This window comes from Zootoca vivipara, chromosome Z1 (genome assembly GCF_965207765.1).
Source record: "Zootoca vivipara chromosome Z1, rZooViv2.hap1.1, whole genome shotgun sequence".
In the NCBI taxonomy this organism is placed as follows: domain Eukaryota; kingdom Metazoa; phylum Chordata; class Lepidosauria; order Squamata; family Lacertidae; genus Zootoca; species Zootoca vivipara.
This window is the reverse complement of record NC_142583.1, coordinates 59,945,001-59,963,352: the sequence shown is the minus strand read 5'-3', so window position 1 is coordinate 59,963,352 and position 18,352 is coordinate 59,945,001. Positions and strand designations below refer to the sequence as shown.

The window sequence follows — 18,352 nt, the reverse complement described above, 5'->3', positions numbered from 1 at the left end:
AAGCATGGCCAATGTCCAGGGGTGATGGGTATTGTAGTTCAGCAACATCTGGATGGCCAACATCCTTGGCTTGCGTCAAGCTGTTGATGGAGACTCTGCTGCTCTCTCTGCTGTAGGTGCGTCCTAGTGTTGAGTCAGAGTTTGTTTCCAAGTATCACTCTCCAAATTTCCCAGCTACTTGTTAAGTCATCTTCTGCCAGGTTGCTGTACTTTTCAGCATTTCTAAAATAGATGTGGGTGGTAGACCACATGTGTGCAAAAGCCAGGGGCTATCTAAGGAGATGTAGACAGTTGCCTAGGCAACCATTGCCATTGTTATTCTTTTTATTGCCTGGTTTTTTTTTCTACTCTGAAATCCCTTTGCAATATTTTATGGGAAGTGATTCATAAATGGAATCAAATAATTTGCTGATGGGTTTCTGAAAGCAAGGGAATTCTAGGCACTGTAGTTTTTTGGGGGCGCCGGGGGAAGCAACTTAACTTTTAGAAATACTTCACGATCTTCAAGTGAGGGCTAGTCAACTAGTTCCCCAAACTTGGTGAAAAAAGCTCAGTGGGTTGGGGAGCTGCCGCTGCCTGGATTTATGTTATGGACTCCTCTGCATCACGTGGATAATTTTCATTCTGACTTCAGAGGTCCCCAGGAACACTTGGCAGTGGTGCTGAAGATACCCTTCCAGGGTTGGGCAGGTGGAATCCATGCTTCTGAGTTCTTTGATTCAGTACTCCTGAGGCATGACACAATTGTCTCATGCTGAAGCTGCCTCAGTCAGGCTCCACAAGGCTGACAGTATTTAGACTCATACCTGCCAAGTTGCTGTCAGAGAAATAAGGGACCGGGCTGGAAATAGCAGACCGGAAGTAGCGCTGCCGCCATTTTGGAACTGGGCGGAGCACGCTCAGAAGTGACTTTTGATGCTGCTTTGCCCAGTTGCAAAATGGCCGCCGCGCCAGAAGTCGCACTGCAGCCATTTTGGATCTGGGCAGAGCAGCATCAAAAGTCGCTTCTGAGCATGCTCCGCCCAGTTCCAAAATGGCCGCCGCGCCAGAATAAACCGGGGGGGAAACAAAAAAATCCGTTTTTTCAGCTAGGAACAGCTGGAAAAACGGGGATTTCCCAGGGAAAACGGGAGACTTGGCAGCTATGTTTAGACTGGGTTTGGAATTTCCTTTCTCAAGCAACTCCAAAGGGAGGACAGGCCCCCTGATGTCATAGTGACATCACAAGACTGACAGCTGGGCAGCCAACAGATGCAACTTAGGCTACCCCAGCAGGTTCCATGATGATTTCACCTAGGAGCAAGGGCAACGAAACTCAAAAAGTAAAATATACAATGTGAAAAACAAGCAGCATGGCCATATAACCCGTATTCCTCTCTCTTCTTGTCCCTCCACTCTAAGCAGTGAGGTTGTGCAGATCCTGTCCTCGGCTGCCTGCTGGAACGGGAGCTTCCTAGAAAAGAAGTAAGTGCCTTAAACTTACATAGGGCAGGAGGAAACACCCTCCGATGTCTTCCAGGCTTAGTCCCTGCAGAGCGTGACTCTTGATCAAGCAGATGTAAAGTGGGTGGCCAACATGGCTGTCAAGTTCTCCCCTTTTTTAAGGGAAATAATTTTATGCTGCATAGGCTTCCTCGCGAGAAAAGGGAAAACTTTTTTTAAAAAATATATTTTTATTGATTTTATAGCAAATACAAAAGATATTGAAAAATGTAGATAAAAAACAAAAGCAAAAAACAAAAAAGAACATTTCTTTAACAATATAATATTCCAATATATTTTCTTACTCTGTCGACTTCCTCCTTCCCCCCCTTCCACGTTTCCATTTATAACTAATATAGCACTCTCTACTTCTTAAATCATTTCTTCTTCTAAGATTCTCATTATAAATATTATTCTTGATCCTTTTTAACCACAAATTTCCACTATTTCAACATATTTCAACATATCATTGGATCCAGAAAACATAATAATTAATTTACATTTAGTCTTAACTCCTCCTTACTATATCTCATGAGAAAAGGGAAAACTTGACAGCTATGGTGGCCAATGAGGTTTCAGTCTATGAGAGCCAGTGTGGTCTAGTGGTCAGGGTGTTGGACTAGGACCTTGGAGACTGGGTTCAAATCCAGGGAGCTCACTGTGTGACCTTGGGCCCAACCATCATTTCTCGGCCATTAACCTATCTCACAGGGTTGTTGTGAAAATAATACGGAGATGAGGAGAGCCATGTTTTTGCCACTTTGAGATCTGGGGGGGGGAGGTGAATTTTTTTTTAAAAAGCAGTAATAAGAAGTTGGTGGCTTCCTGACTAAGGAGGGTGGAGGCATAAAAGAGGGGCAAAGACTCGAACCCCCAAGACTAGCTGTTCCGCGAATCCTAGTGACGGTTACATAAGAGGCCTCACCGCCCAGGGCCAAACATGCGGAGGGGAGGAGGGACACTGCCTGACCCAGCAGCTTTATGTAAGATCTTTGACGGCTGATGCAGGCATAGGAAAAAGCTCCCTGGCTGAACTTGCATCTTGTCAGAACCAATTCTGCTCTGCCCAATTAGTATAACATCATCCTCCGGGAGCCTTGGAAGGAACCTTCCTGGGTCCATTGCCTGTGTTGTTATGGCGATGGTAGCTAAGCTATCAGGGGCGACGTTTAGCTCTCTCTGCATCCTATGAGCTTTTAGCAGTCAACTGGCAAATATGGTACGTGGTTTAAATGGAGCCTCTTCCCCAAGAGGGCACTTGCTGTTGCAGCCTCGGTGGCTAACTTAGCAGCATGTTTGTGCCGGGGGAGGAATTTGCGGTTGGCGTTTGGAGCTCTGACGTGCTCACGGAACGGCGCTTCCACCTGTAACATGCTACAGACGTTGCTTGTGATGTAGGGTGTAGGATGCAACCTCTCAAAAGCGTGTTAAGCTGCAGGTTTTTTTTGTTTTACTAGAAAGATGGCAGGTCTTTTGCCTGCTGCCGTTTATTAGATTACTGGGTGTCGTCTTCCCTCGCTTCACATCAGCTAGAGCAGTGTTTCCCAACCCTGTTTCTCCAGATGTTTTGGGACTACAACTCCCATCATCCCTAGCTAGCAAGACCAGTGGTCAGGAATGATGGGAGTTGTAGTCCCAAAACATCTGGAGGCACAAGGTTGGGAAACACTGAGCTAGAGAACCTCCAGCTGGATCTAGCAAATACTCGACTAATCTAGCATCCTGTTCCCCATCATCAGATGTTTCCAGAAAGCCAATAAGCTGGGCAGGAAAGCAATTCCCATTCTTTGCCATTGGCATTCCTTTACAGCTGGCATTCGGTTGGCACAATTGCTGCCGAACCTAGAATCTGCACATGGTTGCTAAACGGACTGTGGTTTTATACAGCTCCCACAGTTAATAAGGGGCAGTCAGATTCCGTGGAAAGAGTGCTAAAATTCTGCTGAGTGACAGAATTCTACCGAGGGAAGTGCAAGCCCCTTGCGTGGCTGTAAGTTGCTTGTTGGTCTTGCTGATAACTCCTGATAAGGATTCATCTTCGGCATAATAGGAAGTTTGTATGAGCAACTATTAATTACAGAGTCTGGAGCTGCGTATAGGTTAAGTAGCTCAAACCATAATAATTACTGTTTGTAAATACATTGCACACCAGGAATATTTCTCCCTCTGTCTCTCAATTTTCGTTTTCATTTTGTAGAATAGATGAACATTTTAAAACGAGTCCGAAAATTCCAGGGGTCGACTTGAATTCCACCAGACTGATGTTTGATAAGCTGATGACGTCCCAGCATTCCATCTTGCTCGACCAGGTGCAGACTTCAAAGGCGTTAACATTTTAAAGCTTTCTGCTTTGTACAGAGCTTTTGGGAGGAGCTCACGAGAAAACTCATCGGAGAGCAAAGCCGCGACCTGTTCATTAGTGTGACTCAAAACTGTCCTAAGGACGTGCCTTTGCAAACATCTTGCAGGTCCATCCCCACCCACCCTGCTTCATGTGCAAAATACAAAACATTTTGCCTCAAGTGCATGTTTGAAACCTGGATGCTGGTTCTCCTGATGAAACCAAACTTTCCCAGTTTGGAATATGGTGTGCAATTGCAAGCCACATCTAAACGCTCTCAAATCTAAGCACGGTTTGTTGTAGCTGTTTGCCACGACTCCGCAGCCCTCCCTTTCCCTTTCCCTTCTCTCTTCCCAAAACCAAACACCTACTTTGGAGATCACTAAGTTTCACCATGACATTGTAGAATTCCAAATACACCGGTTGAGTCCCCACTTCTGGAGGCCTCTCGAAATTGCTCCTGTTGTGACTGTGGTTCATATATTTGGGTTGGCTCCATAGTGTCAGAATTGAGGTGGAACAAGCCTGTGTGGCTGCAATAGAGCTATGTTTTGTGCCTCATTTCTTTTTCTCCCTCTTTGCAGATCCTGAAGAGCTTCGAAAGCTTTTTGATCCCAGGGCTGCCCAGTTCTCCACCAGACGTTGAAGCCATGAGAATCTACCTGATTCTCCCAGAGTTCCCGCCGTTTCAAGACTCAAAGTACTATGTCACCTTAACGCTTCCCTTGGCGATGGCGATTCTGCGTCTGGACAGGAACCCCAGTAAAGTCTTAGGTAGGATAAAGTCTTAGGGTAGAAAGTGGGAAATTTCTTGAATATAGTTTTATTAAATATATAAACTGTGTGAATTGAAAACATAAATAATCAAAGTATGTACTCGTGGATTCGCTTGGAATGCGGCTAAAGATTCCTCAAGATGTGGACATTAAAGAGAAGCTAGCTCATTAGTGGCTGGAAACCTGTCAAGGAACTTTTGAGTTATGGCGCAGCTATAAATTAGAGTCCGCCATAGTGGAGACAAAAGCTGGCTACATATTTGTCAAAGGGGGGGAGAGAGCCATAAATAAGACATTAGATGTGTGTTTATAGGTTTGATCTGGCAGCTCTCCTCCCTGGAAAGGCTATATGGAGTAGCGATCTGAGGCGGTCTGGAGGAAACATCACAGGAAAGATTTGATGTATGGGGACGGCTCTAAGATGGCTGCGGCTGGCTGTGAGAAAGGTCTTTGGATTTTTGGGCAGACTTGGCACGATACCAGCGTGCGAAGAGACAGTGTTAATTTATAGAGGAATCATAGGCATAATTTCACACAGAAACATACATGGTTTGGTCAACTCGCTTGCTCGAAAAAACTCAGGGGCTTGAAAGAAGATGGAAGGATTTTAATAGACTATTGGATAAGATCTGGACTTTGATTGATTAGAAAGCACTGAATATAAGAGAATTAGGCTTTCTGAGTCTGAAGTATGGGAAGTCAAATTTAAATTTGTATAATTCGGCAGAAGATTTGGATTAATTGTTTGATTGATATTTGTAGAAATTTGTATATGGTAATTTGAAAATGGATTAGATGTTTAAATTGGAAAATCTAATAAAAATGTTTATTAAAAAAAAAAGGTAAAGTCTTAGGTAGGAGATGCACACCAATTCCCCCCCCCCCCGTTCTTCACACCAGTTTTTCTCTCCTACATTGCTGTGGCCATTGACTATGCTTGTGGGGTTGATGGGAATTTTAACATCCAGAGGTCCAGTTTCCCCCATACCTGGTATAAAGCCTGTGGGGTTCAAGGCGTATTCAGCCACACTACCATGAACTAGGGATGGGGAACTTGCGCTCCTCCAGATATTGCCGATCTGCAACTCTCGGCACCCCTGCCACCGACTGTTTTGTCAAGTGTGAGGCTTAACAAAGACCGAGGACCTTTTTGCACTTATAGTGGTACCTCGCAAGCCAAATGCCCTGCAAGACGAATTTTTCGCAAGACGAATGCGTCTTGCGATCTGATGGTGACTCTCAAGACGAATTCGTTTTGTGAAAAATTCAACTTGCGAATCGCGGTTTCCCATAGGAATGCATTGAAATTTAATTAATGCGTTCCTATGGGCAAAAAAAAAAAGAGAAGAAATTTCAATGCATTCCTATGGGAAACCGCGATTCGCAAGACGAATTTTTCGCAAAACGAATTGCCTCGCGGAACGAATTAAATTCGTCTTGCGAGGCACCACTGTACTTGGGAATATAAGGCCCACGCAGTTCAGTGGGATTTGCTCCTTAAGTGAACAATTTTAAGATAGGACGGCATCTTTAGGAATGCATTTATCAAACTGCAAATCTGACCCCATTCATATGCTGGGGTTTTTGTGTTTACAAATGATATGGGCATCATATGTTGGTGGTGTTCCCCCCCCCCCCCCAGCAAATATGCCTGTTAATAGGATCATAATGCTGTCGAAGGCTTGGAGGTTTTTAAGCAGAGGTTGGATGGCCATCTGTCATGTATGATCTAGTTGAAATCTGTCATGTTTGATCAAGATGATCCTCGGGGGCCCTTTCCAACTACAATTCTATGATTAAGCTAATAGCTACATGTTTTGCTTTGTGTACCCCTGTTTAGATAACTGGTGGTCTCAGGTGTGTCCAGGGTACTTCTTGAGGCTGGTGGATCTCTACAAAGGTGCCGTTGTTTACCTCTTGAACGGAAGAAAAACATTATTGATCCCTGTCTTGTATGGCAGTTACATCACAGCTGCACTAAAGCTTCTGGAGAAACTTCATAAAGTAAGGAAACTGCGGTGGTTGTGTCCCTGTGTCGATGTGCAGAGTGGCCGCTTTCGCACGTCATGCCAAACCACCATTTAACTTTACATGAATCAAGCCTCTGTGAGCCCGAGCAAGACTCACCACCACCCCGTCCCCTCTCCTGCTTATTTCCTGGAGGAGAAATAAACCAGGGTTCAGTTTCACTTCTCCTGTCTTGCCAGCAACACACATGAACCAGGAATTGTGGTTTAGCAAGCAAGCCCACTTCAAAACCCAACTTGGTTTCGTTTGAAATTCACTAGGATGTCATTTGGGCCACGTTTTATGGCTTGCACATAATGATCAGCCAAGAATCTATGGAAGCAAAACGGAATCCTGCCTTGTTCCTCTTCCTAGCGACCCAGGAAGAGGGAGGAGAAGGGGAAGCGGGTGTGCAAGGCAAGCCCTTTGCATGGACTCCTTAGAAAATGGAGCCAATCGTTGGTTCATCTTGCTCCACTGATTGGCAGTGGCTCTCCAGAATTTCAGACAGAGCCCTCTCCCAGCCCATAGCTGCCAAGTCTCCCGTTTTCCCCGGGAAACCCCCGTTTTTACTTACCTTTTCCCGGTGGTCCCCCGTATCACTTCGTCTCCCGTTTTTCTCTGTTATTTTCTCCTGCCGGCGGCCATTTTCCCCCCTAATTTGCCCTTCTATGGGCACAAAAAATGGCTGCCGCCGGCTTCAAAAGTCGCATCTACGCATGACCGGAAGTGCATAGATGCGACTTCCGGTGTCAGCGGCGGCCATTTTGCTGCCCATAGATGGGCGGGGCGACACCGGAAGCTGCATTGACGCACTTCCAGTCATGTGTAGAAGCTACTTTTGAAGCCGGCGGTGGCCATTTTTGGTGCCCATAGAAGGGCAAAGCGACACCGGAAGTTACGTCGATGCAACTTCCGGTGTCACACGGCTGCCGGTCCCAGATTCTGCAGTCCGGGACTTGGAAGGTAAGTCCCAGCCCTTTCTGGAAGTGCCACGGATTGAACTTGGGATCTTCTGCATGCAAAACATGTTAATAATAACAACTTCCATGTGTTAACCTACCCTTCACTTACAGGCATGTCAAACCTGCGGCCCTCCAGATGTTTTGGCCTACAACTCCCATGATCCCTAGCTAGCAGGACCAGTGGTTGGGGAAGATGGGAATTGTAGTCCAAAACATCTGGAGGGCCGCAGGTTTGACATGCCTGCTTCACTATATCAATTCCCAGAGTTTGGGGCCGGGGGTGTTGCAGCAATTTAAAACCACAGCATTAAAAACAGTTCAAAACAAGTTACAGTCGCAGGAATAGGGTGGGCCTTAAAATCACCTATCTCAGGTGTCAAAAGTCAAGGTAAAGAGCTGCTTCTTCCACTACTGCATGCTCTACCACTGAGGCTCGGCCCTTTTCCTGCTAGTGTTAACAGTGTTAAACTATGGTGCTGCCTTTTATGCAAATGCTGTCAACCTGTGCAGTGGACGTTTGCCCTTGTGCTGGGCCCTTTTGGTGTCTAGGCTCAGACCACACCTTGCTTTGATGTACAAAGGTTGTGGTTTGTTTTGCTATGTGCCCATGGAGGCTCTTCTGCAAATGTTAAACCTCCCTTGCTTTCGTTATGCACCTAGTTCTGGGCACTGGGCTTGTGTTGACCACTGATTCCTCTGCTGTGACCTTTCTTGTTATCGATGTTCCTCCTATTCCTAAACTTGTTCAGCACGTGTCTGCACTAGTACTGCCTGTAGCTGACTTAAATGTTGGGTTTTCATGCCGTTTTGTTTGAGGGAACTGGTTATTATTCTCTGCTTCTTAAACGACGTGTTTCCTCCTTCTTTTCCCAAATCAGGTAAATCAGAAAGTAAAACACGTAGAATATGACAAGTTTTATATCCCTGAGATTTCCAGTCTGGTGGATATCCAGGAAGACTACCTGATGTGGTTTTTGCATCAAGCTGGAATGGTAAGAGGCGTTGTGCAATTGGTGCGAGGGGAGGGAATAGTCCAGGGTTTGCAGCTGTAAAGCTAGGAGCGTTGTGTCAAAATGGATCACGGTACAAATGCAAATTCCGCAGCCATTGTAGGCTTTTAATGTAAGCGGTCAGCGTGCATATTTAGCTTGTTTTCGAGATTTGGATGTCCGGGAAACGTGGAAATTTTAGGGATTATGTTGTCTCCCAGTAGGATCCAAGAGAGACGGGTTGATGTGGACATTAGAGACTAAGTGGTAGATGGCAAAGAGGAAAGGATGGTTGTTCAGGATATTGAAATCCCATGTGGAACCTTAAACTTGAGTTCCAAGTCTGTTTTCAGATCATTCTCCCCACAAGGGCTAGAAGTTGGGTTTTTTCAGGGGGAAACCAGCAATATTCTCAAAGTAGCAAGTGTTTGTGTGTATAATCGTATCTTTACATGCATGCATGTATCTCCAGTGTATGTAGCATGGCCTGCTAGGCTGTTTGGGTATGGGAAACTTCAAGATGCAGTTAAAAATACAGTTAGTGGCCAAGATCCAAAGAACTTGTGTGTCCCGTGGACCTTGTAAAAGTGTGTTTCTTGAGCAGCAGCTTCCTCCCCCACCCCAGAGTTGCATGACAAACTTTCCTTTGAAACAGGGGAGGGTGAGGCACTGGGAACTGAAGGAGAGACACCCTGGGGACAGTGAGCAGCTCCTGTTGGAGTAGAGGCCAGAGGAGAAGCCTAGGACATTGGGTAGGAGGAGAGTCCCTAACCAGCAGGTGAGATGAGGTGATGGTGGAACTCTGTGTCTCTTAAGACGAGAGCCCTGAGCCAAAAACGGGGTGGGGAGCAACCAAAAAAGTGGAGTTGCGGGAGAAATGGAAGCGCGGAAGGACTTGTCTGTGAAAGGAACACTGGACCCGAAATAAAGCATATATGGCACATTTCTAGCAGGTTCTGCTCATTCTTGGTTGGGGGGGGGGCATGAACCAACCTTCTCTACCAAAAGCGACTGGGTGGGGAATCTGGAGCCACTACTCCACAAAGAGGCAGCTTGTGTGTGTGTGTGTGTACGAAAAAATCCATGGAATGGGCCAGCCTTTGCTTTAATCTAGTGCTTATGGTGTCGGGCTTGGACAGAGGGGCCACAAATCTGATTGGGGGTGACCTTGGGATCAGCCACCCACATTATCTGCTCCTAAGCCTACCTCATAGGGTGGTTGTGAGAACATAGGCTAGCCTTTGGGGGAAGGATAGGATTAAAACGTAACTGATGGTACTGCTCTAAGTAAAAGCTCACATATTATTCATTTCTCTCTCTCTCTCTCTGTCTTGCCTCGCCCTTCTCCCCCTCCCCAGAAAGTCAGACCATCAATTATGCAGGTAACCATTCCAATTACTCTTGCCAAAGTAGTTCTCAGCAGAGGCCCAGGCTGCCACCGCTAAATTGAACCACTCCTACTTTCCAGGATGCCGTGACTCTGTGCTCTTACCCTTTCATCTTCGATGCTCAAGCCAAGACCAAGATGCTGCAGACGGATGCGGAGCTGCAGATGCAGGTAGGCGGCCAGGTCTCCTCTTTCTGCCAATCCCAGCCGTTTTAATCCATGCATTTATTTATTAACACGTTTTCTGCACTGACCTTCGCCCAAAAAGAACGCCCAAACAAGGGTTTTCTGTATCTTACTGCATTATGAAAAGCGTCAATCAAAACCTTGCCACGACAAGGAAAAGGTCGCAGCAGAATGAAAGGAGTATCAATTTTTTTTGGGGGGGGGGACCTTTTTTCTTTTTTGGGGGGTGGGGAAAGATTAAAAAATGGGATGCCAGATTTCCTACTGGCTCTTGATCTTCAAAAACTTTTGCAAAATCTGTGCAGGAGGCACATGGCGGACCCTCCCCCAGTCCCCCCCATGTGGATATTTTTAGCAGGGAAATAGGCACTCTCCTAGCCCAGTCAAGATATTTCCAAACACTAGGAAGGGGCAAAGGGAGTTAGGAGGGCATCCTTGCAAAGCAGCTGGTTTTACAGGAATGTTGTTTTCAGGAGGCAACGCTTCTACCCCCTGCCCAAAGCAAATTGCCAGTAAACCCTGTTTCCACAGATACCACTTCCTCTACGCCGGGAATGGAGAACCCAGGGACTCAATACATTTTGTTGTTGTTGTTGTTGTTGTTGCTACTACTCTTGACTTTTGTATTTGTTTTTTATAGGTGGCCATCAGTGGTGCGAATCTGCAGAACGTTTTCATGCTCCTCACCCTTGAACCCCTCTTGGCTCGAAGCCCCTTCCTGGTCCTCCATGTTCGTAGGACCAACTTGGTTGGCGACGCCTTGAGGGAGTTGAGCATCCATTCGGATATTGACTTGAAAAAGCCTCTGAAGGTAAGGCCCCGCGGCAGCTCCTCGCTGCAATAGTTTGTTTGGTGTTTGGGCCTAGTCCTCCTCAGTGGCAGAGCCGCGCGGCTGCCCGCCGGGACGGTGGGGGCGCCGGAGCTATCTCCACACCACGGCGCCAGGGCACCCGACATGCTTAAGACGGCCCTGTACAGTGGTACCTTGGTTTACAACCATAATCCGTTCCGGAGGTCCGGTTGTAAAACCAAAACAGGTAGTAACCCAAGGTGCACTTTCGCCAATGGGGCCTCCCTCCCAAAATTGGTTGTAATCCCCACAAAATGAGTTGTAATCCAAAAAAAGGGGGCACGCATTTCTGGGTTTGACGTGGCTGTAATCCAAAACAGTTGTAATCCAAAGCGGTTGGAAACAAAGGTACCACTGTAGTATCATACCACTTTAAACACCCAGAGGATTCTGGGAACTGTAGTTAAGGATGCTGAGAGTTGTTAAGAGACACCCCTGTTCCCCCCCAGAGAGCTACAATTCCCAGAGCGGTTTAACATCCAATCTCTCTCTCCCCAGGGACCTCTGGGAATTGTGGTTCTGTGCTAACAACTCTCAGTACCCTTGGCAAACTTCAGCTCCTAGAATTCTTTGAGGGAATCCTCTTCTGCTTAAAATGGTAGCATAGTGGTTTAAATGTGAATGTGGCCCCAGTCGTACTCAAGAGTAGACTCATTGAAATTGGTGGACTGAAGTCTATTGGATCTGCTCGGAGTATGGCTCAGTTGGCTGTTACTCGTTGCAATGGCTAAAGCTCCGTTTTGGGCATCGTGGCAGGTGATATTTGACGGCGAGGAGGCGGTTGATGCTGGCGGAGTCACAAAGGAGTTCTTCCTCCTGCTGCTGAAAGAGCTCCTGAATCCCATCTATGGGATGTTCACCTCCTACCCCGAATCGAACCTGCTGTGGTTCTCGGATACCGTAAGTGTGCTTGGCTTATGCACTCTCAAACTGTTTGCCAGCGATCCTTCTTGGCTGGGTGTAGTTTAGAGGCTCACAGCTCAGGGGAGGGGTTTTTAGCCACCTTCCAGATCTGAACTTTTCCAGCTCCTCGCTGGCGTTTTCCTCCTGCTAACAAGTCCATCTCTTTGTGTGTCCAAAGTGTTTTGTAGAGCACAATTGGTTCCACCTGATTGGCATCATCTGTGGTCTGGCCATATACAACTTCACTGTTGTGGATCTTCACTTTCCATTGGCCCTGTACAAGAAACTCTTGAATGTGAAGCCGTGCTTGGAAGACTTGAAGGAGCTTTCGCCCACAGAAGGAAGGTAGAAAGTATTGGAAGTATGTCTTCCTGTCCGCTTCGCAATCGGCCTAGATAGAATTTGGCAGTGGCACTTTAATAAAATTGGGGCAGTGCTTGGGGGTTCGGGATGGAAGGCAGAATGTGGCCCTGTTATGAGGAAAAAAGCAAACCATTGGAAGAAGCAATACACCTTCTATGTTTCCATCCTTCTCCAATTATAATATTTCATGTTGGAGTTCTGTTGCCCCAAACCCATATTAGTGTTACTTTCGGGGAGGAGAATTTTTATTTTTCATTATGCCCATTAAAATAAAAAGCAAAACAAAGTCATACAATCACAATATTAACAAAACAGAAAATAATGTGTGAGGTTGAACGCCTTCATGAAACCTACCATTTTTACATGCTATAAATACTCTATATACTTATATAACATGAAACTGTTTGGGTGTGACTCTTTGAGTTCTTATCATAAATCCATTGGTTAAGAGTTCTGCATTTCACATACTGTACTCTTTCTTTTACATTGTTTTAACGGAACTGTGGAAGATTCCAGTATGCAGCAGTGTTTTATTTTGTTTGCAACTGTTAATGAACAATTAATTGAAATTGAAACTCTCTCCTGTAACTTTTTTTGAATCAGATTGTATTTTTTGGCCCGCTTTCCTCGATTTCGTCCTAAAATTTGATACCATAAATCCTTAATAGCCGGGCAAGGAAGAGGGTTATGTACAAACAATTCTGCGTCTCAGATGCAGACTTTTCCCTCTCTCCTAACATCTTTCTGCCTTTACGTTTCCTTTACCTTATTTATAGGAGTCTTCAACAGCTCTTGGATTACCCTGGGGATGATGTTGAAGAGACATTCTGCCTATATTTCACGGTAAGACCATTTTTCTGTCTCTTGCGTTTACAGTGGTACCTCAGGTTACAGACACTTCAGGTTACAGACTCCGCTAACCCAGAAATAGTACCTCGGGTTAAGAACTTTTACCTCAGGATGAGAACAGAAATTGTGCGGCAGCAGCGGGTGGCCCATTAGCTAAAGTGGTACCTCAGGTTAAGAACAGTTTCAGGTTAGGAACGGACCTCCAGAACGAATTAAGTTCTCAACCCGAGGTACCACTGTACTGTATTTTCAGGTGTATAACATGACACCATGTATAAGACGAGCCCTATTTTGGGGAGCACCAAAATAAGAAATCAATATTTTAAAGTGTGCTGAAAAGATCGTCGAGGTTTTTGTTTTTTTAATAAGGTCAACCAAAAAGCTTTGGGGGGGGGGGCTAGGTTGATTAGGCTGAGAGACAGCAGCCGGCCCAAGTCACCCAGTGAGCTTGATGGCCGAGTGAGGATTTGAACCTCCGCCTCTCATGTCCTCATCCGACACTAACTGCTACACCACACTGTCAAAGGAACACCCATTTTTGAGGGTGTACATCTTGGCTCAGACGTTCATGAAATGGACATTAGCTGCATTTTGCAGTTCTTCCTGGTGTTGATGGAAATTGAGCTCATTTGATTTTAATCTGGATTGTGCCTCATTGGCTACAATCCAGCAGTATGCCAAGGGTGTGGAAACGTGATCAGATATAAACTGCACATTGATCTCAAATTGGGAGAGCCTGGGACTCTTGATCTCAAGGTCATGAGTTTGAGTCCTGAATTGGGCAAAAGATTCTTACATTGCAGGGGATTGGACTAGATCAGGCATCCCCAAACTTCGGCCCTCCAGATGTAAAGGTAAAGGTAAAGGGACCCCTGACCATTAGGTCCAGTTGTGACCGACTCTGGGGTTGCGGCGCTTATCTCGTGTTATTGGCCGAGGGAGCTGGCATACAGCTTCCAGGTCATGTGGCCAGCATGACAAAGCTGCTTCTGGTGAACCAGAGCAGCACATGGAAACGCCGTCTACCTTCCCGCTGTAGCGGTTCCTATTTATCTACTTGCACTTTGACGTGCTTTCGAACTGCTAGGTTGGCAGGAGCTGGGACCGAGCAACAGGAGCTCACCCCGTCACAGGGATTCGAACCGCCGACCTTCTGATCAGCAAGCCCTAGGCTCAGTGGTTTAACCCACAGCATCACCTGGGTCCCATGTAAAGGTAAAGGTAAAGGGACCCCTGACCATTAGTCCAATTGGACTACAATTCCCATCATCCCTGACCACTGGTCCTGTTAGCTAGGGATCATGGGAGTTGTAGGCCAAAACATCTGGAGGGCTGCAGTTTGGGGATGCCTGGACTAGATGATTCCCCCATGGGTCCTTCCCACTCTACAGCCATGATTTTATGTCCTTTTTTATTGTTTTAAGCTGTGTTGATGAGATACAGAATGAAGCAATTTTGTTGTCTTTTTCTGGGGTGGGAAAACAAACAAACAAACAAACAGATGTGCAGAGAAAGCTATGGAGTGGCAGAGCAGAAGAACCTCATCCCTGATGGAGACAAAATTCCAGTGCAGAAAGGTAACAGGTGCGTACCGTCTGATGCCTAAAGATGCTCTTTGGGGTAATTTCACAAGTAACAAACGGTCTTTCACAGCAGCTGCTTTGGGATGAGCCCAGCAAGAGGGCTCTGTATTGCGCTCTTCAGATTGGGAGGATAGAAACCTTAAGAAAATAAAAGATGGAAGGGGGTGGTGGGGTGGTGGGGAGAAGTACTGTTGCGCAGGAGCCATGGGGGACCTTGCACGAAACAAATAAAGGACTCTGTTGGGGAAATCAAGAAATGCAGTAATATAGAAAAGGTTCTGCCATCTGCTCTCCATCCTTCCTCATTTCCTGACATTTGGTTTGGTCCGGGGGGGAGGAATGCGAAACAATAAAATGGATCCAAAGTCTTTTAGGTTAACACTGCGCATTTTGTTCGATAATATTTGCCGTAGATTTGCATAGGCAAACATCGCCCAGAGCTTGGTTTGGGGTTCCCCCCCCCTGGAGTCTGAAAATATGATGGAAGGAGAAGGGGAAGTTTCCCCCCAGCTAGTTCATGAGAGATCAGATCAAATGTCACATCCAGCCCAGCCCTCTGCGAAACCTTTGCATGGGACATGGAGACAATGGCTCCCCCTCCCCACCCCCCAAAGTCTCAGTGACTGGTGTGCAGTACCAGAAGAGCTTCTGCGAATGGAGGGTCAGTATCATGGCCTCCCACCTTACTCCGCTGGTATAACTTACAAGGTTCTATTATCAGCAGGAACTTAAGAAGAGTCAGTGGCCCATCTGGTCCAGCGTCCTCTGTTCTCACAGTTGCCAACCAGATGCCATTGGGGAACCCCCAAGCAGGATTCAAGCACAAAGAAACTCCCCTCTCCTGGGGCTTCCAGCCAGTGGTATTTGCAAGCAAATGGTTGGCAGCATGCTTGTTAGTAGCTGGGAATTGCAAGGCTGTTGCACTCAGGTGATGCTTATAGGCTCCCCTTAGGTGCTGCTGCTGCTAATAATAAATAAATAAATATACGCCCAAAGACTCTGCGTATGCCCATTAGGGGAAATAGGAAGCCCAGAGCACCTTTTCTTCAGATGTCCCCTCTATGAAGAAGCTCGAAGGGAGTTCCTGGATCCCGTACTGGTGAGGTTAGTAAGCCTCCCAGAAAAGCAATTATACAACTTGCTCCTGCAAGGCAAAGACCAGAAGATAACCAGAGCGGTCGCCAGATTCTGTGTCCAAATATGGAGACACAGACTTTCTCCCGAGTCCGTCTGAATTTCCAAAAATTTGGTACCCCAAGCGAGCTAGGCTCAGTTTTCTGCAGCTTCTATTTTAAGGGTTAATTTTTTTAGCATTGTATATATAATTAACAATTTATTTTAAATGTTGTTCAAGGCATCATATATACGCTACGTTCCCTGAGGTTGTTCTTTCAAAGGGATTCATTTTATTTTATTTTATTATTTTTATATGTTATTTTTAAGAGCTGGTCCTTTACCGTAAATAAAATCATCATCATCATCAAATAAATAAATAATGCTATTATTACTAATAATAATGTTTATATGCCGCCCATCTGACAGGGTTGTCTTGGCCACTCTGAACAGCTTCCAACAAGTTATAAAACCACAGTAAAATATCAAACATTTAAAAATGGAAAGCCTGGATAGCTCAGCTGGTTTTAGTGTGGTGCTGATAATAATGCGAAGGTTGCAGGTTCGATCCCTGCGTTGTTGTTGCTCCTGTGTTGCAGGGGGTTGGGCTAGATGATCCTCAGGGTCCCTTCCAACTCTACAGTTCTATGATTCTAAAAGCTTCCCTAAACAGGGCTGCCTTGAGATGTCTTCTAAAAGTCTGGTAGTTGTTTTTCCTCTTTGACATCTGGTGGGAGGGCGTTCCACAGGGCAGGGCCACTACCGAGAAGGCCCTCTGCCTGGTTCCCTGTAACCTCACTTCTTGCAGTGGGGAAACTGCCAGGAGGACTTTGGAGCTGGACCTGTGTCTGGACTGAACGGTGAGGGTGGAGATGCTCCTTTCAGTATGCGATCGACCACTGTGGGAAGAGCATGCTGGACTAAATGGGCCTCATTAGCAGGCATTTGTTACGTTTTTAATTTTTTTAATCCTGTGCCCAAGTAGTGCAGATTGTACAGTGATTTGCAATGTAAATGCATTTTATGAAATGCGCGGTATGTATCCCTTGCTGTCTGGGTAGACAGTGGCTTCAGCCGACAACACCCTTATCTGCCACTGTTTGTTTCTTGGTAATGACCAGTGCTGTTTCTTTTAATTCCCCAGGGAGGAATTCGTCGATGCGTACGTTAATTATGTCTTTAACATTTCGGTAGACGAGTGGTACAAGGCTTTCTCCACGGGCTTCCTGAAGGTGTGTGGGGGTAAAGTTCTAGAAATGTTCCAGCCCACCGAGCTGAGAGCCATGGTCGTAGGGAGCAGCAACTACAACTGGAAGGAGCTTGAGGAGGTAAGCAGGCACACCCTTCCGTACCATTTGGCCCTTTGTGAATCTAGAACTGCTACTGTCCTTTGAGCAAAACCTTAATCCTTACCTTCTGAGAATCTGTCTGGCTAGGATGTGAGACCTAAGAACGCCCCCATCGTTCTCTTATTTACTGTTTTCTCCATTCTCCCCCTCACCTGTCCTCCAAAATGTGCATGGTTTTCCTCCTCTATTTTATCCTCACAACAACCCTCCCTAGGTAGGAGAGGTTGAAATAACAACCTGTTAGCTTCCTGACTTGAGTAGGGGATATGAACCTGCACCTTCTTGTTCCCAGTCTGACACTTGGGAGAGTTTCGCCGAATGGTTCAGTTCGTTGGAGAAAGCACCAAACCAGGGGTCAGCAAACCTTTTCAGCAGGGGGCCGGTCCACTGTCCCTCAGACCTTGTGGGGGGTCGGACTATATTTTGAGAAAAAAAGAGGACAAATTCCTATGCCCCACAAATAACCCAGAGACACATTTTAAATAAAAGGACACATTCTACTCATGTAAAAACACCAGACAGGCCCCACAAATAACCCAGAGATGCTTTTAAATAAAAGGACACCTTCTACTCATGTAAAAACATGCTGATTCCCGGACCGTCGGGGGGCCGGATTTAGAAGGCGATTGGGCCGCATCCGGCCCCCGGGCCTTAGTTTGGGGTCCCCTGCACCAAACTGTAAACTAAACACGAAGGCAAAGCCCTCACTCAAATGATTCTTGACTGCGCTCAGTGCATTTCAGTGTGGTGCCTCGGTCCAGTATACCTGAAGGAGCGTCTCCACCCCCATCGTTCTGCGCGGACACTGAGGTCCAGTGCCAAGGGCCTTCTGGCGGTTCCCTCGTTGCGAGAAGCAAAGCTACAGGGAACCAGGCAGAGGGCCTTTTCGGTAGTGGCACCCGCCCTGTGGAACGCCCTCCCACCAGATGTCAAAGAGAAAAACAACTACCAGACTTTTAGAGGACATCTGAAGGCAGCCCTGTTTAGGGATGCTTTTAATGTTTAAATCGATTATTTTATTTTATTTTTCTGTTGGAAGCCGCCCAGAGTGGCTGGGGAAACCCAGCCAGATGGGTGGGGTATAAATAATACATTATTATTATTATTATTATTATTATTATTATTATTATTATTATTATAGTTTCCACTGTCAGCCCGATCCCGTGTGTGTTTACTTGGAAGTAAGTCCCACTCTGTTCAATAGGGCTG

The 18,352-nt window shown here is 46.2% G+C and overlaps 1 protein-coding gene across 3 annotated transcripts in view; it reads left to right on the top strand.

Annotated features, from left to right (window-relative positions):
• HERC3 (HECT and RLD domain containing E3 ubiquitin protein ligase 3) overlaps window positions 1–18,352 on the top strand; it is a 48,714-nt gene that overhangs the window by 24,422 nt on the left and 5,940 nt on the right. For 2 of the 3 annotated variants that reach the window (XM_035111577.3, XM_088660521.1), the window contains exons 11-23: window positions 1,402–1,464; window positions 3,680–3,791; window positions 4,408–4,597; window positions 6,440–6,603; window positions 8,450–8,563; window positions 9,919–9,942; window positions 10,029–10,118; window positions 10,774–10,944; window positions 11,740–11,883; window positions 12,065–12,231; window positions 13,026–13,092; window positions 14,600–14,682; window positions 16,939–17,122. In XM_035111577.3, coding sequence (XP_034967468.1) covers window positions 1,402–1,464; window positions 3,680–3,791; window positions 4,408–4,597; window positions 6,440–6,603; window positions 8,450–8,563; window positions 9,919–9,942; window positions 10,029–10,118; window positions 10,774–10,944; window positions 11,740–11,883; window positions 12,065–12,231; window positions 13,026–13,092; window positions 14,600–14,682; window positions 16,939–17,122 — 1,573 coding nt within the window. The remainder of the gene's footprint in view (window positions 1–1,401; window positions 1,465–3,679; window positions 3,792–4,407; window positions 4,598–6,439; window positions 6,604–8,449; window positions 8,564–9,918; window positions 9,943–10,028; window positions 10,119–10,773; window positions 10,945–11,739; window positions 11,884–12,064; window positions 12,232–13,025; window positions 13,093–14,599; window positions 14,683–16,938; window positions 17,123–18,352) is intronic. The other variant, XM_035111578.3, reaches the window with a different exon arrangement.